General features: G+C 30.0%; 3 protein-coding genes and 1 long non-coding RNA gene across 11 annotated transcripts in view; 2 read left to right on the top strand and 2 right to left on the bottom strand.

Annotated features, from left to right (window-relative positions):
• Ca-alpha1T (Ca[2+]-channel protein alpha[[1]] subunit T) overlaps positions 1 to 11,438 on the top strand; it is a 179,530-nt gene extending 168,092 nt beyond the window's left edge. For 7 of the 8 annotated variants that reach the window (XM_070651937.1, XM_070651935.1, XM_070651940.1 and 4 more), the window contains 3 exons: positions 69 to 1,823; positions 2,044 to 2,700; positions 2,945 to 5,906. In XM_070651937.1, the coding sequence (XP_070508038.1) occupies positions 69 to 1,823; positions 2,044 to 2,700; positions 2,945 to 4,429 (3,897 nt within the window). In that variant the 3' untranslated portion in view covers positions 4,430 to 5,906. Of the gene's footprint in view, positions 1 to 68; positions 1,824 to 2,043; positions 2,701 to 2,944; positions 5,907 to 7,501 lie in introns of those variants that run through there. The other variant, XM_070651939.1, reaches the window with a different exon arrangement.
• Positions 11,439 to 12,495: 1,057 nt separating this feature from the next.
• LOC139099514 (uncharacterized) lies at positions 12,496 to 12,960 on the bottom strand. The gene is made up of 3 exons (XR_011545315.1): positions 12,863 to 12,960; positions 12,578 to 12,698; positions 12,496 to 12,514 (listed from the first exon to the last, which is right to left on the bottom strand). It is a non-coding gene; the product is annotated as an uncharacterized lncRNA (long non-coding RNA).
• A 218-nt stretch (positions 12,961 to 13,178) lies between these two features.
• Positions 13,179 to 14,918, top strand: NC2alpha (negative cofactor 2 alpha). Its single transcript, XM_070651986.1, has 3 exons — positions 13,179 to 13,320; positions 13,454 to 13,769; positions 13,829 to 14,918. Exons 1-3 carry the CDS (start codon positions 13,279 to 13,281, stop codon positions 14,422 to 14,424), a joined length of 954 nt encoding a protein of 317 aa, XP_070508087.1. The 5' UTR covers positions 13,179 to 13,278; the 3' UTR covers positions 14,425 to 14,918.
• Positions 14,919 to 15,040: 122 nt separating this feature from the next.
• Positions 15,041 to 26,125, bottom strand: ZnT77C (Zinc transporter 77C). The gene is made up of 5 exons (XM_070651985.1): positions 25,926 to 26,125; positions 22,287 to 22,544; positions 16,876 to 17,404; positions 16,668 to 16,802; positions 15,041 to 16,063 (listed from the first exon to the last, which is right to left on the bottom strand). The coding sequence occupies exons 2-5, from the start codon at positions 22,473 to 22,475 to the stop codon at positions 15,198 to 15,200; spliced, it is 1,719 nt and encodes a 572-aa protein (XP_070508086.1). The 5' UTR covers positions 22,476 to 22,544; positions 25,926 to 26,125; the 3' UTR covers positions 15,041 to 15,197.
• Positions 26,126 to 26,153: the final 28 nt, after the last annotated feature.

Raw genomic sequence — 26,153 nt, 5'->3', positions numbered from 1 at the left:
AGTAAAATGCGCTCATTTGTAACGACTTGTCCAATTTTATTACTAAAAACTTTTTATGTTCTCAACAGGAGCCACCAAGAATTCACTTAACGCCACCATCCGTATTTGGCTCATTAAAAGCACTCGACGAAAGAATATTTCTTGAACGTCCAACATACATCACGAAAAGTGAACGCAATAGTCCATCATCGTTAACATCTCATAGCGAGAAGCATTCACCAACAGGATCTGCCGTCCTACCAACATGTGTCGAACAGTCGGGCGATGAAGAGCAACAAGATAATTTAAAAATAGATATAACAATAACTGCCGCCTCCCCAGCACCATCAAGAAAATCGAGCTTGAAGGTACGCCGTGGAAGTTCAAAGCGAAAAAAGGTTGCTGGTGTTCAAAAGACCGAAACATCGCAAGGCACAGAAATATTGAATAATTGTAAACCACTTCCGCAATCACAAATTCAACAGCAAAATGAGAGAGACGAAAACTTATCAAAAAGCAGTGCCAGTATGGTCAATGGTAGCGGACAGAATGAAATGTGTGACATTAGAAAAGGTTCAATACAGTCCGATAAAGATATATTACTAGCAAGAGTCAACTGCATAAAAAATGATACACATTCAAGCGGACAATATTCACGAATGAATGTGAGACGTTCATCGTCAATCAAAAGTGACAGTCATCAATTACCATTACAACTAAATCAACAATTCTTATCGAATAAATACATCAACAATCATCAGTATTACAATTTTAATAGGAAAAACTCAATAAATGTTGCATCAATTCAACATCCACATTTCTTTCATCAACAATATTATCAACGTCGTATGTCATCATTTGAACATCCATATGAGAAGCATTCAAACATCAATTTACATAATTTTGAAGACTTTCTACAACGTAGCATGAAGGTTGATCTTGAAAAATCAATATCATCACTTAACAATTCTACATCAATGATGCAGGAGCCATCACAACCTCAAACACCTCTTAAAAAGAGCTCAAAGATAACATTATGGTTTATGGAAGTATCCAATTTTGATAAGTGGACAGAAGAAAGAGATCCATACTCACTATACCTGTTTAGTGATGATAATATATTTCGAAAACTTTGTAACTGGTTTGTCAATCAAAAATGGTTCGATAATGTCATTCTCTTTTTTATTGCACTCAATTGTATTACACTAGCAATGGAACGACCAAATATACCACCATGGAGTAAAGAGAGAGTATTTTTAGCAACTGCAAATTATGTTTTCACAGTTGTCTTTGCAATTGAGATGCTTATTAAAGTCGTTGCAGCGGGTATGTTTTATGGACGTGATGCATACTTTACATCTGGATGGAATATAATGGACGGTTCATTGGTCATGATATCTATCATTGATCTCCTAATGGGATTATTGAGTGAATCAAGTCCACGTATATTTGGTATATTAAGAGTATTTCGTCTATTGAGGTCATTGAGACCATTGAGAGTAATCAATCGTGCACCCGGTTTAAAGCTTGTCGTTCAAACACTCTTATCGTCATTACGACCCATCGGTAACATTGTATTGATTTGTTGTACATTTTTCATTATATTTGGTATATTGGGTGTGCAGCTGTTTAAAGGAACATTCTTTTATTGCGAAGGTGAAAACATTAAAGGTGTACGAAATAAGACAGAGTGCCTCCAGCGTGCTGGTAATGCATGGATAAATCGTAAATATAATTTCGATGACTTAGGAAAGGCTTTAATGTCACTTTTTGTGCTTTCATCGCGTGACGGATGGGTGAATATTATGTATACAGGTTTAGATGCTGTCGGTGTTGATCAACAAGTAAGTATACCGAGTATTTCGTGTATTTATGTATATACTTGCCTAATTCTACCATTTATATACACACATCTGTCTACATTATTCATGTATTCAATGCTATTTCTTCTTTATTTTCTTCCTTTTTACTTTTATTTCAACGTCGTCGTCGTCGACTTCGTCATCGGTATATCTAACGAAAAAAATATATATAAAAATCCCTTACATACGCTTTTATACACAGCCTATAGTCAATTATAACGAATGGCGTCTTCTTTACTTTATCGCATTCATTCTACTTGTTGGATTCTTTGTACTTAACATGTTTGTCGGTGTCGTAGTTGAGAATTTTCATCGTTGTCGTGAGGAGCAAGAGAAGGAGGAGAAAATTCGAAGAGCCGCGAAGCGTGCAATTCAATTAGAGAAAAAGCGTCGTCGAATGCACGAGCCACCATATTATACAAATTATTCACCACTTAGAATGTTTGTTCACAATGTTGTAACATCAAAATACTTTGATCTGGCTATTGCTGCTGTCATTGGACTCAATGTTGTGACAATGGCAATGGAATATTATATGATGCCAATTGCACTTGAATATGCACTAAAAATCTTCAATTATTTCTTCACTGCTGTGTTCATATTGGAAGCATTAATGAAACTCGTTGCTCTTGGCTTTAAGTTATATTTGAAAGATAAATGGAATCAGTTAGATGTGTTCATTGTTATCCTATCAATTGTCGGAATTGTACTCGAAGAGATGGAATCAAAAATTATACCGATTAATCCAACGATAATTCGTGTTATGAGAGTTTTAAGGATAGCACGAGTGCTGAAACTTTTGAAAATGGCAAAGGGAATTAGAGCCTTACTGGATACAGTTATGCAAGCATTGCCGCAGGTAAGATTATGAATTGTTGAAAAGAAATATGAAAAACTTTTCATTATTATACATGCATATATAGAACTAGAGTGAAAATGGATGATAAAGATGAAGTAAAGGACAATGAATGAATACGATGATTTTCATTTCCTTTTTTGTCCTTTATCACTCTTCCATTCATTCACTAAACTCAACTTGAATAAACTTTAATTAAAGTTTCAACATCTCTCTCTGTTTCTTATATCTCAAAAAAAAAATATAGGTCGGCAACCTCGGGCTTTTATTCTTCTTGCTATTCTTCATTTTTGCGGCACTCGGTGTTGAACTCTTCGGTCGATTGGAATGTTCGGATGAAATCCCATGTCAAGGTTTGGGTGAGCATGCACATTTTGCAAATTTTGGTATGGCATTCCTGACACTCTTCCGTGTTGCAACCGGTGACAATTGGAATGGAATTATGAAGGATACACTTCGTGATGAATGTGATGATGCAGCAGATTGTGTTAAAAATTGCTGTGTTAGTCCAATAATTGCACCAATTTTCTTCGTTATATTTGTATTAATGGCACAATTTGTACTTGTTAATGTCGTTGTTGCCGTTCTTATGAAACACCTAGAAGAAAGTCACAAACAAATGGAGGATGACATGGATATCGAAACAGAACTTGAACGAGAGATAGAACGTGAACAGTTGTTTGAAGAGGAGCAAGCATTATGTAAAGAATTAGAGAAACAAAAATCAATTGCACAAAAACGTCCATTAACAAAGGTAGCATCACTTCCATCAAATTTCACATATAGCACACCAATTATTGAAAAGAAATTTAATACGAGCCGAAGGCAAACAGTACAATACTTTAATCCCTTACTCGGTCCTAACATGGGTTGTCCTTTATCATTACGTGAATGGAATCAAACGCCAATAAGCACCACATGTGAATCAAACGATAATGATTTGAATGAACCGGTGCCATCAGGTGCACGACGATCATCAAAAGCACCAATAAATCGTAGAAATCTTTTACAGAAATTTCGTACACAAAGCTTTGACGTTAAGCTTTTATCGGATACGGGAGATGCAGTTGAAATGGATAGTCAAAATATCAAATTTGGACAATCAAATGGCGGTGGTGAGACATCAAGTAGCGCCATTAACAATAATTTAATGATAAGTAAGAAGCCAACAGGCATTGCAGCCAAAAAACTTAATTATCGCCAATCTAGCTTGGATTTTGATAATCGTTCAAGTGCATGTAAATTTTTAGATCATAGTAATAATAATGCGAGTAGTTTTATAGGTAATAAATCATTTTTAGCCGTGCCAAAATTGCAAGCAACAACTCGTAGTCGTTCGGGTAGTGCTAAGCAATTATTTAAACAAGCCGCAATTGTTGATGAGGACGAGCAAATAAATGAAAATAGTTTATTGTTACCGGAAGGCAATACGCCACCATCACCGCAATCTAATGTTCCATCATCTAATTCCATTCCCCAAATTCAACTTCCATCATCCAATTCGGGTAGTTTAAAGAATGTTAACGAAACGACAATTCAACCTCCCATATCAGTCATTTCATCATCATCGTCATCAAGCTCATCAGTAGGTTCTCAACAGCAGCAATTTAAAATAAGTGAACCTACAATATCGATGCATACATTGACTGTTGACGATGGTGGTGATGGTAATGTTAAAAAGTCTGAGTCTTGTGAATTGCTTCGTGTTATATCCGAACGACGAAAACTGTGAGAATCACCTACGCGTAACTTGAAATGATTAATTGTTGCTTGCAATATTGATGGCATTTCTTGACCATTTTCTTCTTTTTTATTTATTATTTTATTTCCATTCTTTAACTTTTCTCTCTTTTCTATCTCCTATCTACCTTCGAACTCTATTCAAATTTCTTCTATTAGATGAGTTGTTATCTGGATTTTAAGTGAAGCTTTTGAATTTTTCCACAATTCAAGTTTTGTAATTTTTTTTTCTGAATTTAAATTTTGAGCAAATTAAGCACATTTTTGATGCACACATTTTTCTATGAATTTTAATATTTGAGGTTAACTTGATATTAACATGATCAATATGATACAAAAACAATACAGCCAAACACAGAAAATTTACAAAAAATACTCATTTTTTAAAAATTACCCAATTTTTTGAGAAGTTTTGTTGATAGTTGTAGATTTGACTAGTGTCATATCTTTAAGTACAACAATATAGCGACTAGCTGTCACCATACAAACGGCAGAACGTCAAAATGACGTGCATGTTTCCTAAAGGCCAAGATAATAAATTTTAATCACAAAAGCTAAAATTTTCCTTTGCGTGGAGCTAGGAATCGTACTATATGAGTAACTTTAAGAGCATAAATTGCGTATTCCGGGTAAAAAGTCATTATTTTGATAGGAATTGCATCAATTTCCTTAGAATTTATGTAAAAAAGTCTACAAACTAAAGGATTTCCAATTTCTAAGCTTCGACAAATTCTCTAAACCAGATATAGATCAACTTTCAACTCCTAATCAGCTTAAAACCAGATAACAACCCACCATCTCTCTCTCTACCTCTCCTCTATTCTCTTTTTTCATAAAAAATAATCCCTTGATCGTATAGATTGAAAGAATTATTGTCAATTACTCTAGATAAATACACAATCATACACTTTCTCATTGAAAAGTATAAAAAATAATCTATTATTCAAATACAAAAAAAGGTCATTGTTAATTCAGGATAAATAATGAAGATAAAAATTAATTAAATAATTAAAAAAAAAAGAGAAAAAAATTAAATATTTTTAAAGCAATTAGATTAACAAAAAGGAGAAGAAATAAATACATTAAATAAACATATATAAGAGAAACAATAGAGCGAGAGCTTTTATAAAGCGCCAATAGTTATAGTTAATTATCAACAGTTATTTACATTTTTTCGGCTTAAATGTTATGATAAAAAAAAAAAAAAACAAGAAAAGAGAGAAAAAAAAATATAAAAATAATTAAAAATAATCATAATTAAAGCAGCTTTAGAAGTTCAAACGAGGGAAACCAGATGGAATTTTTTTTGTTGTTCTGCTTCAAAAGCTCCCCGAAAAAAAGAAAAGTTCAAAGAATTTTATTTCTTTTTTCATCACTCTTATGTTGCATACATTTTCAGCATACAAAAACTCGCTTTAATTCAATGTTCAGCAGATTTTTAAAAAAATCTTTTTTTTTCTTGTATTTTTCGTGCCAATATTTTTTTTTTACTTTTAAAAAGAGATTATTATATTTAATGTTGAATAATTTTGTCAATTAAGCTTCATAAAAAAAATATAATTATTTTTGGTAACTTCTTTTTTCATAAAAATTTCTTTTGTTATGCTGCTTATATGATTCAATTATAAATTGATATGTATATTTTGTTTCACTTAATGTATACAAAAAATTTAGTACTTTTCATGTTAATTGTGATATTAAATTATTATTAATGGTGGTGATGTTGATCGTGAAAGATATTTTAATTTATTTTTCAGTAAATAATGGCTTTAATGTCCTTGAAAAGCTCTAGTAGAAAAAATTTAATTTCAAACATGTGCTGCAGAATTAATTTAGCAATAGTCAGCAAATGACATTTTTCGCTCAATTTCAAAATTTATCAGATAATAGATCGCAGTTATGAGTTATATTCTATGTAAGCATTTATTTCATAAGCTGTCTGGAAAGATTGCAATCAAAGAAGCATTGATGAAAAAGTTTTTTTGATGACCAAGGTCTTTTGGACTTCTGGACTGTTAAGAATTGGACTGAAGCATCGACACAGCAACTATGCAGCCGAAATTCAAATCCCGAGCGGCACAATACGGCAAACTCTCCAAATCTGAATTCAAGGAGCCGTAGGGACAACAAAGCGTTGTACTGTTAATACGGCAGTAATGTCCAAGCAAGCCCTCTGTGCTGTTCGGGAAGCAGAAATGCGACTGTCTTTAAAATCTATTATATCGTTAGATGAACTATGCTATGGACCTAACCTGTACTTAATAGATGAAACCAACATTGCTTACAATTCATAACAGGATTCCAAGCCGATCTCAACCATTGCGACGCATCGTCCTAACCTTGATTGGCCAAAAATACGTTATAACTGGTTAAAGGCAAGTCAATGTCTAGTTAGTGACTAGAAATTCAAACAAGGACATTTTGCTAAATTTATTTTTACAAATTTTCTTAGTAAATGATCAGACAAACCACATTCTATCAAGCTTACTTCTGTAGTGAGTGATTTGTTACATTATATTGTAGAAATTAGCATATCTTATTTTATCTAATGATCTGTCTTAATTGGTGCTATTTTATTCTATAATTTTCTTCAATATCTGGTCATTTTACTAAGAATACAAAGTTAAATTTTCAGCATAACCTCAAAATATCATGACGTTGCTAATGTAAGTCTTCATTCTCATTTGAACACCATAAGAAGCTTTAATGAAGACACTTGAAATATCAGAGCATTGAAGATATTTATGAATAAGTGAGAGAGAATAGAGAAGCTCTACATCGAGTTACTTTGAGGATTTTGTAAATTAATTATTAATGTTCTTTTATAAAAATATCTTTCATATATCAATGTCATCAGCATTTTAACTCAACATCTTTACTTTACTCAAGTATTGAATTTATTCAAAAAAAGAATTTATCGAGCTTTTCATACATGAAGATATATATTATTATTAATATATGGAACATTTCAATGGATTTAGATACGCTTTATGCAGAATGCTTTCAAAAAAAAAATTATATAAAAGAATTACTAAATAATTGCATAAAAATTTTCTACTTTCAGAAGAATCTCCTTACTACTGTATCTCATGAAATTTATAGTATTTTACATTTATCTTCGTTCATATAAAAATTGTAACGAAACAAAAAGTATGGAATTTATGAATCCTCCTGTCTCTATAACCCCCACTCTGACCCCCCTCCCACACACACAGTAAATAAAATAAACTGTAAATCATGTAGCAGCCAATTTTTAAAAAAATCAATGGACCGAAAAAAAAGAATTTTTTTTTTTATTTAAGAATGAAGAAAAAAAAACTTTTCAATGAAAACTAAATAAAATTTTATGAATTTCTGATGAAGCAATAAAAAATGAAAAAAAATATCGAATTAAGATAGTTAAAACATGTAATCGGAAATGAAACCTTAGTGAACCTTAATCTAGTGGATCAAATGAATATATAATTGTACCATTTTAGGAGAAATTCAAAGAAAAAATAAACAATTTGAGATGAAAGAAATATTTATACGACAATCTTATAGATGCGCCTTCTCTATTTTTCTTTTCTTTCTTCCTTCATGATTATTATTTCACTAAATTTATTTGTTTTTTAAAATGACAAAAGAATCTGTTTCTATCTAAAAAAAATTATATAAAACTAATCAAGGGATGAAGAAATTGTTAAAAATAATGTTGGATTGGAAGTTTTTAATCAGATTTATAAGTTTTTGAAGTCATTTGTCCTAATTTTGTCTAATCTAAGTGAGCAAAAGCTAAATCTTATTGAACCAAATCTAAATCTAAGTGTGTCAAAGCAAAATCTAAGTTAGTCAAAGCTCAGTGGCTCAGTGGTAAAATGGTTTAGTATTTCAATACCTAATTATTGCAATACAGACCTAGTCATCATGGCAATAATAATATATATTCTTTTATTAAATTCATGATATAAATCGGAACAAAAATGAGTCTAGCTTGATATTAACCTCGTCGATTTTAAATCAAATGTTACAATAAGGTACAATTGTTAATATGATATGAGTTATGTTTGGGCAATATGAGTTGCGGTCCAGCCATCATGGGTTCTTGACTCGGTAAGAGACATTGGACCTCTCTTTGCTAAAATCATAAGTATTAAGTGAAAACACGTTTGACAGCCTAATTTGTAGGTTAAACAGGAATGTCATCAAAGAAAAGGTTCTAATCTTAAAATAAACTATCAGGTCAGGCTGTAGGTCAACCAAGTGCAATAGCCTGCCACAGATCCTCAAAGTAAAGCAATTACTCGACCTACAAAATCAATCTAAATATAGCAATAAACCAAATTAATTTTAAAATATTCACCCAAATTGAAAATTTATTGTGAATATGACAAGAAAATTAACTAAAATCTGATAAAACCTTTCCAATCCAAACATAATTATCAGTGAGAACTCGTGAATGAAATTAAATTGAGGCACAGAAAAAAAGATGAATGATTATGAAAATCAAATTAATGTTAAATGTATAATCAAAGTTTAGGCGATCAAGATAGAAGAAAAAAACTGATGAAAATAATAAAAAAAAAAAAAATTATATATAAAAAGTTAGGACATAATTATAACGCTACTTATAAAAAATTAATTAGTTATTTGAATAAATTTATATAAGAGACAAAAAAAGAAATAAAAATTATTATTGACATGGACGCCATCGTCAAAGTGACTATTAGCATGATGGTGAAACAATAAAGTTAACAATAAATCGAGATTTATTTGCCCAAATATAAAAAAAAGTGAGAATAAAAATCATTTATGTCAATTTTCGAATGAAAAATCTTCATTAATTAGTAATAATAATTAGGCATTCTTCTAAAAATGATGGCGTCCTTAAGAAAAGAGAAATTCAGTGTGGCTTCTAAAATCTATTGATAGATTACTACTGTGCTAGCTAATTAAGTTATTTTTAATTGCAATTTTTTGAGTATTTGACTAGTGGTTCTAATTGATATTTTTAGTTTTCATTCAATTGACATAAAAATGTTAATTTAAATTGAAATTGGGAGAATTTTATATAAATTTTTAATAAAATTATACCAAAATTTTCCAAAAACTACAAAAAATGACGAGCCACTAGCATTTATACACATTAAAAAGGGAAATAAAGTAAAATATTTAGTCTATCGTTAAGTTTTTTATAGTTACAGTTCTATATAAAATATGTTGTAAGTTCATTATTCTGAAATCTTTAAAGCAATTTAATTAATATTATCAAATATTGCACAAAAGAAATGAGTTCTCTATTAATTATATTAACGCAGAATAAAAGAGAGAAAAATATTTAAAAAAAAAAAAATAAACGATGAAAGTATAAATGTCGAACTTTAATCTGTGATATTTTTCGCTAATTTCTCTTTAATTATTTCCATTGATAAAACCAGAAAAAAGATTTAAAGCAAAGAAAAAAGAAAGTATCCAAGCAAATCCCTATGATTGTGAAAATTAAATGCTCAAAATTATTTCCTATTTAAAACAATTTATTTTTATTTTTTAATTATAGCGCGATTTAATTGTTTGTTGTTAAGTGTAGAGAAGATTGAATTTACTAAATATATATATCGAGGTTGTCTGATCCACAAAAAAAAAGTGCGTCAAGTGATCCTCAGAGAAAATTAACAATAGTTATTAGACAGATTTTTTCCTTGTGTAGCAGGATTTAGAGATAATTTTTTTATTAGAAGAAAAGATTGTTATCTAAGAAAAAAATAATAATAATAAATATCGATTGATAATTATAGATAATAACCCCAGTACTGAAGGTTGACTTTACTAGATTGGATTTTTCTAGTTTTTATGAATTTAAGTTTAATTAGAGCTCAAAATTGATGAAAATTGTATGAAAATTCGAGTCAATTTCAAACTCTGAGTTTGACTAATTTCGGTAGTTGATGTAAAACGCAACTTGATGCATTGCTTCAAGACAGGATTCATTCATTTCCGGAGTAAATAAATTCGGAAATCTCAAAACAAACATTAAATATTGATCTTCAGATCTACAACAGATGTTTATGTCTTCAAAATTCAATAAATCTAGAAAGATTCATCAATTAAAGTTGATCTTACGAAGTTTACAGAGGAATAAAAGAAAGTAAAGGATATCAGGCGCGAAGAGAATTCTTTTGCAGAATGAAATAGTCAATTTTTAATTGCCAAACAACTTTTCTTACTCAGAAATTTCTGCCAAAAAAAACTAAAAAAAAACAATTCACATTTGAATAAACTTTCAGTATTTTCATAAAATGCTCAAGGAACTACAAAAAAGAAAATAAAAACTTTTCCCTTTCATTTTCACTCACACATCTTTTGATTTTGAACTTTTTCAAGTATTTAAGAAACTGTGCCTTCTCCAAGATATTTAAAAAGAACTAAGCGAAATTTAATAATTATAATCACTAATAAAAAAAAAATGATAATAATTCTGTCTACTTAATAAAATGACATGAAGAAAAATTTTTCACATCTCTTGAAAGATATCTTTCAATCATTGAGCATTTACTATTGTAGTGATAAGGATATAAATTGTGCTAATTCAATTGGTATCGGCTCAATTATGTTAATTTAATTATTCTTTTTTCCTTTTTCTATCTTTCCCTATCTCTATTTCTATCAAATCATTTAACTCTGTCCTTCATAGAAAAAATCTAGAAAATTTCAACTAAACAAAGGCAAGAAAATTTATTGATCTGTTCAAATAGCTGCAGAAGGGAAATGAGCACAAGAAAAATGTTATTTTAAATTAAAAGAAATCTTTTGCGAAGCAAGATTAAAGATTGTAACAATAGATTATATAAGAGTTTAATCAAAAAACACAGAAGAAAAAAAAATGAATGATGAATAAAAACTGAAGAATGTAGAAATATTAATTAATAATTTATGAGAAACGATCACAAACAATCGAGGTAATTTAAAAATTAGATGATGAAAAATAATAAAAATTGAAGTAATAAAAATTTAGAAGAAATAAATACCTGGTTTAGTTGCTTATTTGGACTATTCTTGACGTTTTTAGATCTGATCTATCAATTTGCATCCTAGATGCAAACAGTTTGAGTTGTATGTCTTGATTTAAGGACGATCAATGGAATCCAGAAGCAATATTAGCGTATAACATTGATGCTTTCAGGTCTGATCTGTCAATATCCGTTCTCGAGTGAGACAACTTGTATGTCTAGTTCTAAGGACAACCAATGCCATGCAGATGCATCACCTGAACTTATTAACTATATCTTACTGCAACACTTCAAGTTCCCTAACCCAACGTTTTCCAGAGCTCAAATTGTCATCTGGATCTTATACATTAAGTCTGTATAAGTCTGTATCAGTCGAAGCATCTAAACCTATTGAAAATCACAACTTTAGAGATAACAACGTTCGAATTATGACCTTCAAGTTACCAATCTCCAGATTTGTGTCGCAGATATACTTGATACTCTTGAAAAAACACGAAGAACACTCAAAGACATACTTGAATTCCACTACAACGTCGCCCAAATCTTCAAACATTTTCAACTTCAAGCATTTGTTAGCTCATTTAAATTTATTACTTTTTTTTTCTTTGAAACTTGTTAATTCCGTTCTACAATATTCTTTAATATTCTAAATGCTAAATAAAAATTACAGCTTATTAACCACCAGACATTTTCCTCTTCATCTCCTCATCAGCTGCTGACATTGCCGTCAATTTCTTACCGATCCTCTCATGTACATCAAGATATTTAGCTACACATCGATCGATGCACACCATCTCGCCTTTACCCAATTCTGAATCGGAATATTTTGGTGGAATACATTTTTTGTGACAGGCATTTGTCATACGATTGTATAGATCACTCATCATTTCGATTTCAAGGTCTTGCATCATTTGCAATTTCACTTGTTCGCCTGGACTTAATTGTTGTTCCATTTTTATTACTTTTAGTTTTTCTTATGTGCTTTAATTATTTATTATTATTGTATTGAATTTTTTATTTTTTCAGTACGTTTAGGCAACTATTTATTGAGTTTTGTTTGCTTCACTTCCTACAAATCGTTCTGTTGCTTCCTGAAATTGTGTAATGGGATGTAATGAGTTACAGCACTGGATTATTCACATTTAAATACTTACATATAATCCTTCGTTTGATTTCTTCATGCGTTCACGTACTTTCATATTATCATAGCGCTTCTTGTCAACTGAAGTTTTCGAGTAGGTGAATGACGATACACCGATGACAACTAAAACAGCCCTAAAATGAAAATTATTGATTAATTAAGGTAAAATTAAATAACTTGAGAGGTTAAAGTTAATTTTGTATAATTTTATTGATTTCTTGGAATTAATTTAACGTACCAACCAACTCCAATCTTTCCAAGTTTACCTAACCGCATATCAATGAAACATAAACTATACCTTTCTTAGTTTTTCTCGAGATTTTCCGGAAAATTAAATTTTTATTCTTTATAAGCAAGAAAGACGCGAAAAATACAACTGATGCGAAGAAATTTTCATGACCTATTGCGTCTTTTAAAATTAACGGTAAAATTTTTTTTGTATCCAAAATTTCCGAGGTGACGCATTTGAGTAAATATACAAGTGCTGTTTTTGCTCTCAATTAGTAATACTTTTATCTGATATTTGTATAACATAAACTGTATTAGATATCAAATTGCTGCCGGCTGTTTCCCAATAAATCGAATTTAATATTTTTCAAATATCAACCGTCAAAATAATTTCAAATTAGTTTCAAAAAAATTTCAATTCAGAATTTGTTATTATCTCGCTCTTAATTAAATTTCATTAATTTTATCCAATTTCTAAGTAATAAAATGCCATCAAAAAAGCGAAAATACAACGCAAGATTTCCAGCGGTAAGTATAGCACTTTAATTAATCATCGAAATAATCAAAATCAAGAGATAATCGATAAAAAATAAAAGTGAAAACAAAACAAATTTGTTGTCACAAAAAAAAAAATAATAAAATTAATTATTTATTACTTTAGGGCCGCATAAAACGAATTATGCAAGCTGATGAAGAGGTTGGAAAGATTGCTCATGCAGTTCCTGTTATTATATCTCGTACGCTGGAATTGTTTGTAGAAAGTCTATTGACAAAAAGTTCCCAAATAACACTTGCGCGAAATTCCAAAACGCTTAGTCCAAGTCATCTGAAACAATGTATAATGTCAGAATCGCGTTTTGATTTCCTCAAGGATCTCGTCAAAAATGTCCCCGATATATCAAACGAAGAAGGCAGTGGATTAACGAATGAGGAACATCCACAACAAAATAAAGAACAAAATTCAGTGCCAGTTGCATGTAAGTGTGCATCAGTGTAATTTAATACTATAACTAATGCTTATATTTATGTCGTTTAGACAATGGTATAGAGTCGAATGGATCATCAAGTTCCGTACAGCAGCCAAGAATGTATCAACGTAGTCAGTCTTTTCAACCATCGACAAGTACGCAACCACCACAACAACAACAACAACAGCAGCAGCAGATAACACAATATCATAATACAACAATACAGCAGAAACAATTTTATCTTAATAATTATACATCTATTAGTAAACAGAATACCAAACAACTAAATCCAAATATTCCTCAGCAAAATGATTATCGTCCCTCGCCAGCTAAAATATCACGATTTAATTCAATACCTTCCTCAACAATTACCTCAGAGCAGCATCATCAATTACCACCACCGCTACCACCACAAACTAAGCAATCAAGCCTAGCACCATTAGAATTTCCAATTCAAATAACATATAATATTGATGGTAAAACAGCATCAACTGATTCACCAACTGTGAAAATTGATTATAGCAAGTTATCATTGCCCGCGACAAGTCCGTCTATTAAAATTGACTTGAGTAATTTCAGTTCACCAATGCAAGCAACATCAACAATTCAACAGCCATCGAATGCATCTACTTCAGCGACTTTAGATGAGGATTATGATGCTTAAGTATAATTAAGTGAGGACCATAAATTTATAAAAAAATAATAATATTTCAAATGCTTGATTAAGGATTGATTTTAGTCGAGCTTTTTTTGAGTTCAATTTTTCTAAAACCGTACAAAAGTTTATGTTTTAACACATTTATATTGTTTTGATATATAAATTTAGTGTTTGAAAACCATACAATTGAACTATCTGAAACCATATAAGTGTTTGGATGTTGTATGGTTTCAACTAAACTGCAAATTATTTCATTTTCTTGGAATTGTATAGTTTTGATCAGTATTTTGCTTTTTGTAAAACCTTTCAAATGTTTTGAATTTGTAGAATTTGAAGTGTTTTTTGTTTGCAATTCGATCAAAATCAATAATTTTTTTTCATCAATTTATTTACCATAAAATCAATCCATAAATCAAGTGTCAAATTCTTGTTACATAAATCAAATATAAAATTGATGCTTTACACACGCGAATTAATTTACAATAAGACAAATACAAAAATTTGGTTATTTGAACTTTTTCTTGAACTTTTTTTGTTATTTTGATAAGAAAAAAAAAATATCTTTTGAGATTAAATAAGAATACAAACAATTTTTTTTGCGGAATTATAAAAGAGTAAAAAGTATTTTTTTTTAAATTTGTATTTATTTTAAAAAAACTTTAAATTACAGTCTAACATACTTTTATCAAAAATAATTTTGATCGTCATTATTTCCTTAAAAACTAGTAATTTTATGGCAACATAAAAAAAAGTTATGAAAAAAATAGAAAAAAAAAATATTATTTTGAATCACATTCTGTTTTAGTGTACAAATCTTCGGTTTCGTTATTATCTGTTGTATGTAATTGTTTTTGTAGTCGATTCTCGACGAATATTTCACTCGGCTTACGTCCCATCTCATCGTGCTCATCATTCTTTATCATTGATTCACTCACAACTCTCTTAAAACTCACAAGATGAATATCACCGGAATCAGAATTTGTGGGTAAATCGTGATTATTTCGGTCACTTACTGACACAGTTTTTTGTATTTTTCTATAGCGTTGGGGTATGGATAGTGATGATGACAAGCTTCTTGATGTCTCGGCAAAGTCTGTTGAATCTTCAGATATTCCACTAAGTGTCTTAATTGATGTAAATTCCTGATTAACCATACCAAGTTCCTCACCGCTAACATTACGAATTGATATGACCTGCTCAAGAACTTGTGAATTTCTTTTTGATTTATTATTCAATGATTCGGACGAGCATGTCGATGACCGTCTTTGACAACAAAGTTTTTCCTCGCATGTGAGTTGACGACACGCTACCAAACACAATGCAGAATCAGCTTCATCGGTTAATTTTGGATCACTATAGCCTTTTTCGATACAATCAAGTGTCTTGAACTCTGGCTGAATTGTAATAATATTGATATCTTGTTCGTGAAAGAAATTTATGATATCATTAATGCACTCATTAAAAACGGTTGGATCGTGGAAAATCATGTGAGCGGTAGCCACGAATTTAGCATGTGTTAATTGCCATATATGAAAATCGTGAATTGAGACTATCTGTGGGAATTTTGCTAGAATTTTATTATGAAATTCATGAATGTCAATTGTATTAGGTATCGTCTGCAGGAGAATCATTCCAGCTTCTTTCACTGTAAATTGAAAACAAAACAAAAATTTAAATTTAATTAATAATTGACAAAAAAAATGAATAGTTATGGGAAGATCAATTCGGGTACTAAATATTAGTCATTTATCATCTTTATCACTTAAAAATTTTCATCTTCGTGCTAATGAAAATTTGTGACTAGTTTCAATGAAATAATCTTGGAGCACAAATATAAATAGACTTTTAGCGCCTGACGTATGAATTAATTGAAGCCATGCGTGTTTGATTAAATTTTGTGTGATCAAAACAAACATAGTTTTGGAAGTAATTGGCAAAGAAATAGAACTTGTTTTAAAGAAAATACACAATTTGTAAATTCATAACAAGGATTTCAAACCTTAAATTTGATCTAATATTCTAATGAGCCTTTAAACTTAATCATAAAATGTAAAATCGTTGATATTGAACTCAACTGTCATTTTAAATTCAAATTATCTTAGCAATTATAATTAGATAGTTGATTTGCCCTACTTAAGTTGTTAGTCCCCTTGTTATGACTATTCAATTTGTTTTCAATCGTCAAACAATAAACATCTTTTACATTTATAAGCTTTACAATCTGAAATAGCTTCAACGACAATACTTACTGTAAGGATAGCTTAACGTCAGCAAAATCACTATCGATAGTATCGCAAAAAATGGATCAATGAATTGTGTCTCAAAAGATTCCTTATCATTACATACAACAATCACAATAGAACAGATGATAACCATAACTGAGCCTATAAAAACACAATAATTTATATTAGAGTAAATATTTCTTTAAATTAAGTGTAATAAATTAGTTAAACGTACTGCAAACATCTCTCGACAACTCATGAATGCGTTGAGATTTCCTTTTTAATTTTTCCTCTGTCGAGACTTGTCGCTTCTCGCTGATATTACGTTCGAGTACAAAAACCGTCCCATCTTCCGTAAGATGTAAGAAGCTGCCTTGATGGAATGTATAGCCGCCAATTAATAAATAACTGATTCCATTCAAAACTAATCCTAATGCCCCGAGAATAATACAAATCTCATATGTGTATGTATGGTACTCTTCTTTATGATCAATATGGTCATGATGACCGACATGAAATAATGTCTGAATAACTTCAACAACAACAGAGAAGCATAATGATGTTAAAAATACACAAACAATAATCATTGTAAGCACATCGACTCTCGCCCATCCAAATGTATTTTTGAGCGAACTCTCGCGATTTTGCTTCTTTCTTTCGCTCATGCTCTTATTTTCAATTTTTTTCGGCTTCTTATCGTCTTTGAGCTCCTCAGATGAATCGTTTGATGACACCGATGATCGATTTTCGCGGCTACCTTCATTCTGAAATGGAAGGAGATTAATTGCTATTAAAATTTGCTGAAATTCTTTGTTTTTAAAATATTCAAATTATTTGTCGTAAATTACATGCAGTTACAGATTAATTTATTTATTTCTGAATCTCTTTTTAAAACAAAGAAAGAATCGAGCGATGACTTTCGTCTGTGAATCGCAATATATTTAATACTCAGCAACTGACATGTGCTCACGCATTCTACAAAAATATGCTGATGTTGCATCCGATGGAATGCACAAAAAAAGTGCTAACAATAGAACTGGTTTTGAACCCATGCTATTTCTACCTGCACAGCAATAAAATCACTTGAAATGTTTGTTGCCAAGAGTAGATTCCGACATATGTGCTAGACATAAGCATTTATTTATAGATAAAAATTATCGGGTTTCGAACCACACATGCTGAATGTGTTGAATGGAAAATTTTCAAAATTTTTCTGTCGTTGCTTTTTTCAAGTGTCATACATTTTCGTATATGTGTTGCTATGCCATAAATCCCTGATTCAGACATAATGTATGTACTTCAACTCTTAGGCACCTAAATGTTTACATTGATTTCAAATCATCCGTAGCTTGTTTGTGTCTAAAAACTGCGTAAACAATAATAGAATATTAGAAAATTGAGAGAAATGTGCACGGGAGTGCTTACATACGACGCGGGAATCTCTTGCCTCTTTAATAATAAGAATTTACTTGACTAAAAGTGTGTCACAACTCGACTATCCTCCTTGAATCATGGGTATCGTAATTAAATGACCCCCAAAGACATCGATAACCAATTTTTGACGTCACTTTCCAGAAATTACTCAAATTAGTACGCAAAAATTGGATACCGTTAGAATATGAAGAAAGATATAGACACAAAGTATCTATTATTACAAAAGTAATAAGAAGATAATTAGTGGAATTATTGTAGAAGGTATCACGGAGAGTGAATTATTGTGTTTGATCGAGTGGGTCGTTTGATTATGATGTCTAGCGTAAGATAATCAAATGAGGGGTTCGAAAGCATTAGGAAGCTCCTTGAGACTGATGATTTAGTGGAAAAATCAAAAAATTGACCTTAAGGATTGGTCGTTATCAGTGAATTGTGGAAGAATTAGGTCGAAATAGACAAATTAAAGCTTAGAATTTGTCTTCTGGATGCGTCACTATATTTCAAAAAAGTAAGACAATACATTTGAATCCTGAAGTGCACACGGTGTTCACCAGGGCGCGGCTCCGTCGTAGTATTAAGTGAAAGATACGAATTAGCCCTAAGGTCACCAGGAAGGCTGATTTTGATCCATTTTTTCGGCGAGAAATGCGTTTCATCACATTGTGCTGTTCGAGAATGTCTTCCATGAAGTAAACCAACCTGTTAAGCTTGAGAATTCATCTAGGTTATAGGAACAGTTCAAGGAACTCTATTCCAATATTTTAAACGTAATTTATAGATTCCCCCATCCACATGAACTCAAACATTGATTAATGAATACTTTTGATAAGAAATCGGTTATAAAGCAATTACTACGAAATTGAAAAACTTCAATAATTCATATCAATTCCGTTCCTTATATTAGCTACGTTAAATATATGAATTAAGAATTGAATATAAATGTATTTAAATACTATTGTAAAAGCCTTTAATTACATCATAATCAGTATTCCTGATTATAAAAAACTGTCTCTCTAACTACGTATTAAATGAAGCAATTGAGAGAATCTCGCATCATCAAATGCGTAATGAAAAATCATTCATAATAAAATTATGTTAAATACTAATCAAAAAAAATAAAATTGCATCACATCGCTACAACATCTAAATTACGCTTTCTCTTGACAACTGTTTGAATTGCGCCATAAAATACACGAGGAATATTTTGAATTTTTTTTTGTTATTTTATTTTTTCTATTCGCTTTTCCATTTAATCGAATTAAGTAATTTTATTACACGAGTTTGTTGACAAATCTCAATTTAAAAAAAAAAAAAATCGTGTGATTCGCTATGCTAATCGATACAATTTAAATTAGGTAATTTATAAATTATTCAAAGCATTCTGATCTATTAGGGATTGTGTGGCAGTTATGTCTATTAATGAGCATGTATATGGACCGAGTTCTATTGATTGTTAGATACTTGGAACAACTTTGGTCTGATAAGTCTGGTCCTTTGCCCCCTTCCGGATCATAATCTCAACCCATCCCTGCTCCTCCCCCTCTAAGAACGGTCCTTAATAAGTGATTCATAGCTATTAACAAAGACATATCCAAAATCACATCTGAACCTTCCCATCAACCCTATTACATACTCCCTCCCCCACAATCCATCCTCAATTCGAACACCTGACGTCACATCCAGACTAATCCATCTGATCTATGTAAATAGCTGTAAATGAGTCTCGCGATTTAACAACAATAGATCTTCGACTAGCTATTTATTATTTGCAATTACAATTATATCAAAATAAATCAAGGTCAGTTGACTGAATGAATCAACTGTTGAATGAATTGTCCAGAATCGACAGATGACACAAGAGGAAACGATTATTTAATAAAAAAATATCTAGAATTGTAGTTTATGTGGGGAACTGAAATTTGAAAAAAGTTCTTTTTTTGTTATATGCGGCTAGAGTTTGATCATCAAAGCATTTCGGATAAGTTTTGTGTGTCAATTTTTTCGACATTGACCTTCTCATGGACATTATAAGAACGTTTTTGAAGCATTTTCAATGGGTTATGGGAATTCTTTTGGAAGCTTGTTAAGAACACTTAAGCAATTGAGAGATTTTAACAATATTTTGTGATTATAGTTCAACTAAATGTCTTCTATACTGTTTTTTGTAACCTTAGCTTCATCTAGGAGCACAGCTACAAAAAGTAAGTCCTATATGGATCTTATTTATCCACAATAATGTTTATTCTTCAGAGTTCAAATGCCAACTAAACTTTTGCATCAAAAAGGGTCTTCAACTATGTACAATAAATATCATTCAAATCTCAAATGACCGTTATAACACAATATATCCCAATTTCAAGCACATTCCGACCGACACACTTTAAATTTGTAAATACTGCTTGAAGCGAATCAGCAAATCTTGATAATTCCATCACATACTGCTTTAATTATACATTTATAGCTTCTCAAATGAGTTATAACTCTATTATCATAAACATTTTTACTATCTGTTGAAATGAAAATTTGATAAAGTACCTAGTCAGTTACAACATTGCTTTTAGCATACATATTAGCAATTTGACACGCACAGGAATCATATTTAGATAGAAGAAGATCTAATTTGTTTAAATAGAAGCTCAATGAGTCATGTGAAGTACAAAGTAAGCAATAATCTTCAGAAATGTGATTCTTATCATTAGAACCATTAAGTTAAGATGTATGACTAAATATTCTGAGATTAGCAAGCTCGAGGCTGTCGTTAAAAATTAATTTGCATGCGGTTTTTCGATTTTTTATCGCAACTGACCTACGAAATCGGAATTGCTTAATTTTTTTTTTATTTCACTTGTTATATAATTTTGTGTTTTGCGGAATTTCTCCTTGCAATTTAGGAGTCTCAATTGAATCATTGCGGGTTTTTATGTACATTTTATTGTTTTGCAAGTGTTTTTTTAAATTGTGATTTATTTATTATTGCTGTAATTATGGAATTATTTTTGATTTATGGCTAGTATAAAACTTTGATGATTCTGAGGGAGTTCTATTGTATTTTACGGAAATCAGATATGACTCGAATCTAGTAAAAGTAGAGTTGCAAATGAAGTTGCATCCAGAGTTGCAAAACAGGAACTAGAACAGACAAAAACCGTTCAATTTCTTAATATTGAGTGTGATTTTTCTTACAAAACCATACAAATTGTCAAGAAATTGTACGGTTTTTGCCTATGACAGGTGTCTGTTTTGCAACTCTGGTTGCATCTCCTTTTTAAATTGAATTTTCCGTCAAATTGATCTCTGATTGAATGTTTAATAGGAATTGGAATCTGAATTTAAACTGTAAGATGAACTGCCAACTTGGTGTCTTCCATATCTGCAATTTAAGGCGTCATATTCAGTCTCAGATCTCCGTTTGAATTGTGAAGCAAGCTAAACTAACGCATAGCTTAATAAATAATTTAAATGTTTTAAATACTTTTAATTTAAGTAAATCACAAGTAAATGAGGTTTGCAATAATTTGAATCAAGGAAAGATGCGCCATAGTCGGTCAAGTTTGACCGCATTATTTACAAATAATCATGTGATTTATTAAATTTATTACTTTAATTTAAAATTTGTAATTAAAATAAAGTCTCGGAATATTTGGCAAGTTCATGCTTATTTGGGAAAATTTTAGTAATGTTTGTATTCGGTGTAGAGTTAGACAATCCCTAACCGGCATAAAACATGCTATCAAGAGCAAAGTAAGCTGATTGCCCACACGAGAGCATGCTTAACTCAAGGGTCAAACACTCCACTTGCTGAATTTATGTGAAAGGACAGTAAGTACTGTATTTTTGGAGTATCTGACTTTTGGATTAACTAGTACAATTAAGGATAGTAAGCTCTTGAGACCATGCTCTTTATCTGTTAGGGACTACCATGATTTTTGCTATAGTATTTGACCCTTACACCCGGTTTTAAGTCAGGATGATTGTCATTATGGTGCCAGAAGAATGGAGTCGGGAATATGACTTCATATGTAGGCGAATCTGCCAGTTCAAAAGGAAGACCTCTTGCTCGAATGGTTAGACATTAGATCGAATATCTGTAACCCAATCTTTCAAAAAATCTTAGCGCAGCACACTGTTTACCCACTAACTGCGCAATATTATTGCATCTTCTCAAATGCAGCACAACAGATAAGAAAAAAAAAAAATGATCAATTTACTCACCTTAATGCTAATGATACATCCACTTAGTGCTATTATGTTACATAGCATATGATATGTCTGCACTAATAATGTAATTGACTGTGATGTTTGGCTGATATAGAATTGTACTAAGAAATAACATACACTTAAGGCTAGCACAATATAGACTTGTATTGGCTGAAGACGATGAAAAAATTCTTTCATTGGCATATTATTATTGTCGTATACGTTGTGGACAGTCTTCTATTCTAGCTCTAGCCGGCTATCAGGTTCTATTTTCTATTAATTAAAGAGAAATTTACTTTATTTTTGATTGATTGACAGGAATGAGCAGGTCTATTGATTTTACAAGCTTAAACGTCTTAAACTGATAAGAATTATCTGTTCCGATAAGATTATGTACAGTTTGTAAAGTTTTACGACTGCTGCACTCTTCACAAATAATATTAAGATAACGAAGAAGTAAAGGTTCAACATTAATTTCTCAGAAATGCATGCATAATCTCCCATCGTCTGCAAAATTTTGTTTCAAATTCAAATTATTTTATTTCACAGCATGAAGCATGAATATTTTTATGTGCACATCCCAAATATATCATTTTTATTCATTTATATCTCTTGCATTTCAGTCGATTATTATATTCAAGATTTTTTTGTACATTTCCATACAAGCCATTTCTCAATATGGGTCAATGAGCCGAAAAATGTGTGAATATTGCCTTTTGTCTACGGTTGTCTACCGCTTACACCACAATGATAACTGAAATCTTTATTTAGTCACATTATTTTTTCATTTGAATGGATAGAAATTGACTTTTTTTGGACAAAATAATTGCAATGAATAAATTGAACAACAAATAAATGTTCTTGACAACAAAAAGGCAAGTTTTGAGTGTCAAGATAATGCTGGTTCTCACGTTAACAATGAGCACATTATTTGTGCGTGCAGTCAATTGCCGTGTACGCTTGAGTATGCAGTTACTGGTATTATTAATTGGAATTATTATAATCAATGTTTACAACTATATTGAGCATGTTGAAGGGTCTAGATTATATTGAAAGGTCGTGACTTTTCAGAGAATTTTGAATTTTGAAAATTTAACGGTTTTTATGAATTTGAAAATTCAAAATTTTTTTTAAATTTGAAAATTTTAAACTTTATTTTAAATTTAAACTGTTTTTGTCATTTAAAATTTGAAAATTTAGTTTTTTAAAATTTGAAAATTTAACGATTAATTTGAGTTTGATTTGAAGATTTTTTAAATTTTATTTTAAATTTAAACTGTTTTTACCATTTAAAAATTTGAAAATTAACGATTTTTGAAATCTTAATTTTTTTAATAGGTATGAAAATTTAGCAAATTTATTGAATTTTGAAAATTTAATGTTTTTTTTAAAGTTGAATATTTTAAATATCATTTTATTCCATTTTAAAATTCAACTGTATTTTGTAATCTTAAAAATTGAAAATTTAACGGTTTTTCTGAGTTTAAATATTTTATTTTTTCTTCTTAAAATTCCACTACTTTTGACATTTAAAAATTCAACGGTTTTTCTAATATTTGAAAATTTAACGGTTTATTTAGATTTGAAATTTTTTTTGTCAAAACCTTCGTTAAATTTTAAATTTTTCGACAAAATTCTTGAAATTTGATCAATTTTCCTTCAAACTGCTCCAATATATATTTATCTGATCACACATGTCTACATGACTGATAAGCCTCAATCAACTCGAAAATCGTGAGGTTAGTGACATTCACATTGAATATATCCATTTGATACTTAAACTTCATCATAATAGCGTTAAATTAATTTTAATAACACAATCTAATCTATCAAAAAATTTTCTTATTTCCCATGATAAGCAGGAAAATCATACTTGATGTCTAAAAATAAGACGCGACACGAGTAGGAAAACATTGTTGACATATTTAAGTAAGTTCACAATAACAAAAAAATTTCTTTCCTACACTTCCACATTTCACACGATCATGTGCGCGCGATGAGTTTCATATCATATGATGATGATCATGAATTGATGATATTGTAACTGCATTTATGCGAAAATAAAAACAGAAACACGAAAACACAACTCGTTGACATTTGTGTAAATTGACCATCACACATCTATTTCTTGGTGAAGGATATTATAAATATTATTGCAGTTTTAATCGATTGCCAAACTTGTAAGACGATTCACGGACATTGATGTCGATTATGTGTATGAATATTTATGTGATATACATCGTTAATGAATCTTAATGGTGCATCGCGTGAGTGATATATGGAAGAGTTTTTTTTTGGACATTTTTGCATCCGCTGTGCAGCTTAGTGCACTTTTTTGTAGGTGAATGTGCATGGGTTAAAGGTTCACTTTGTCAATTGAGGTGTTTTTTGAAATATAGAAATATAATATAATAATTTATTTCTTTTTTAAAAAGTTTTAAATTTATTTAGATTTGAAAATTTAAGTTTAAAAAATTGAATTTTTGTAAGAATTAAAATATTTGAAATCTCAAAAAATTCAACAATTTAAATTTTTCTAAATCTTGCAAATTTAAATTTATAAAAAATTTTAAACTTTTCAAAATTTCTAAATCAATTTTTTTTTAAATTTGAAAATTTAATTTTTAAAAAGTTTAATTTTTCAAAATAAAAAAGTTATAAATTTTAAAAATGTAAATTTTCCATTTTGCCAAAAGTAAATTTTGAAATTTTTACAAAATCGCGGAATTTTAAGTTTAAAATTCTTACAAAATCTAAATTGCAAAAAAACTTTTATTTTGAAATCTAAATGAATTTAAAACATTTTTAAATTAAAATCCTAATGAATCTTTAAATTCAAATTTTGATTTTTCCTATTTAAAATTTTAAAAATTTAAAATTGTTTTTCTTTAAAATTCATGTTTTGAATTCATTTTATCAACATTTTTAAAACTTGTCAACAAAAAACTTTCGTTTTCCTATCAATTTGACTAATTTATGCGTCCATGTCAATCACCTCAATCGACCCTTTTTATGCCTTTATCCGCTGCATCTTCAACTTTTTTCGTTAATAATCACACATTAATTTATTTTTTTTTTGAGAACTTCCACCACTTTCCATTTTTATTATCACATTGTTTACTTCATTCGTTTATATTTCTTTTACTTCATCTTATTTTATATTTATAAATCGTATATATTTCACTTTAAAAGCACATCTTAATGATGATGATAAAGCGTGCGTTATGCGTTTACTAGAAATTGGAACAAAATGATAATGAATGGTTTATGGAATTTACAATGGCTTTTACTTTCAATAACAGCATAGAACTCAATTCGTAAACGACAATTGGAAGTTTAGTATCCGATTTTTGCAAAAATTGTAACTTTTTTTATGTCTATTGTTTGTTTATTTAATGCAATTTAAATTTGATAAATGCCTTTTTTAAATCACTTTGGAATATTTCCTTATCAACGAATTATTCAAGAGCTTTACACCGCACACATTTTTTTGCACTTCTTTTTATACTCTTTTGAATAAGCACACGAGACTTCAATGCATGCTGGATGTTTGATTACAACAAGGAAATAACAAATTAGAGTCAATTTTTTATTTTTGTCAAAATATATTTAATTTATATGATTAAAAGATTATCATTATCGTCGTTAATTTACCTTATTTCAACTAAAAATTTATTATTTTGATTTGCTTGACGTGCTTTTCGACTTTGAAGTTATCGCATGATAATTAACTTGATTATTGATATTATAAACTCGTCAAGAAATTAGGCACTGTCAATAATTTGTTAAATTAAATAATTTATTTAAAAAATTAGTGAACAACGAAAAATTTGTATGCGTCTGTCCTCTTTAAATACAACCTGACGACTGTTTAGTTTGAAT

The sequence above is a fragment of the Chironomus tepperi genome, unplaced genomic scaffold (assembly GCF_022539635.2).
Source record: "Chironomus tepperi strain 1889 unplaced genomic scaffold, CSIRO-AGI_Ctep_v1 contig_472, whole genome shotgun sequence".
Classification (NCBI taxonomy): Eukaryota; Metazoa; Arthropoda; class Insecta; order Diptera; family Chironomidae; genus Chironomus; species Chironomus tepperi.
The sequence above is the reverse complement of the archived record's forward strand: the minus strand, read 5'-3'. Positions and strand labels throughout refer to the sequence as shown.

Bases quoted from the DNA above. Each gene is read 5' to 3' on its own strand.
- NC2alpha (XM_070651986.1), top strand. From the start codon at position 13,279: ATGCCATCAAAAAAGCGAAAATACAACGCAAGATTTCCAGCG. The intron at 13,321-13,453 runs GTAAGTATAGCA...TTATTACTTTAG, and splicing joins ACAACGCAAGATTTCCAGCG to GGCCGCATAAAACGAATTAT. The intron at 13,770-13,828 runs GTAAGTGTGCAT...TATGTCGTTTAG, and splicing joins AAATTCAGTGCCAGTTGCAT to ACAATGGTATAGAGTCGAAT.
- ZnT77C (XM_070651985.1), bottom strand. From the start codon at position 22,475: ATGCCAATGAAAGAATTTTTTCATCGTCTTCAGCCAATACAAGTCTAT. The intron at 17,405-22,286 runs GTGAGTAAATTG...CTTCCATTTCAG, and splicing joins GATGTATCATTAGCATTAAG to AATGAAGGTAGCCGCGAAAA. The intron at 16,803-16,875 runs GTACGTTTAACT...GTGTTTTTATAG, and splicing joins GTTGTCGAGAGATGTTTGCA to GCTCAGTTATGGTTATCATC.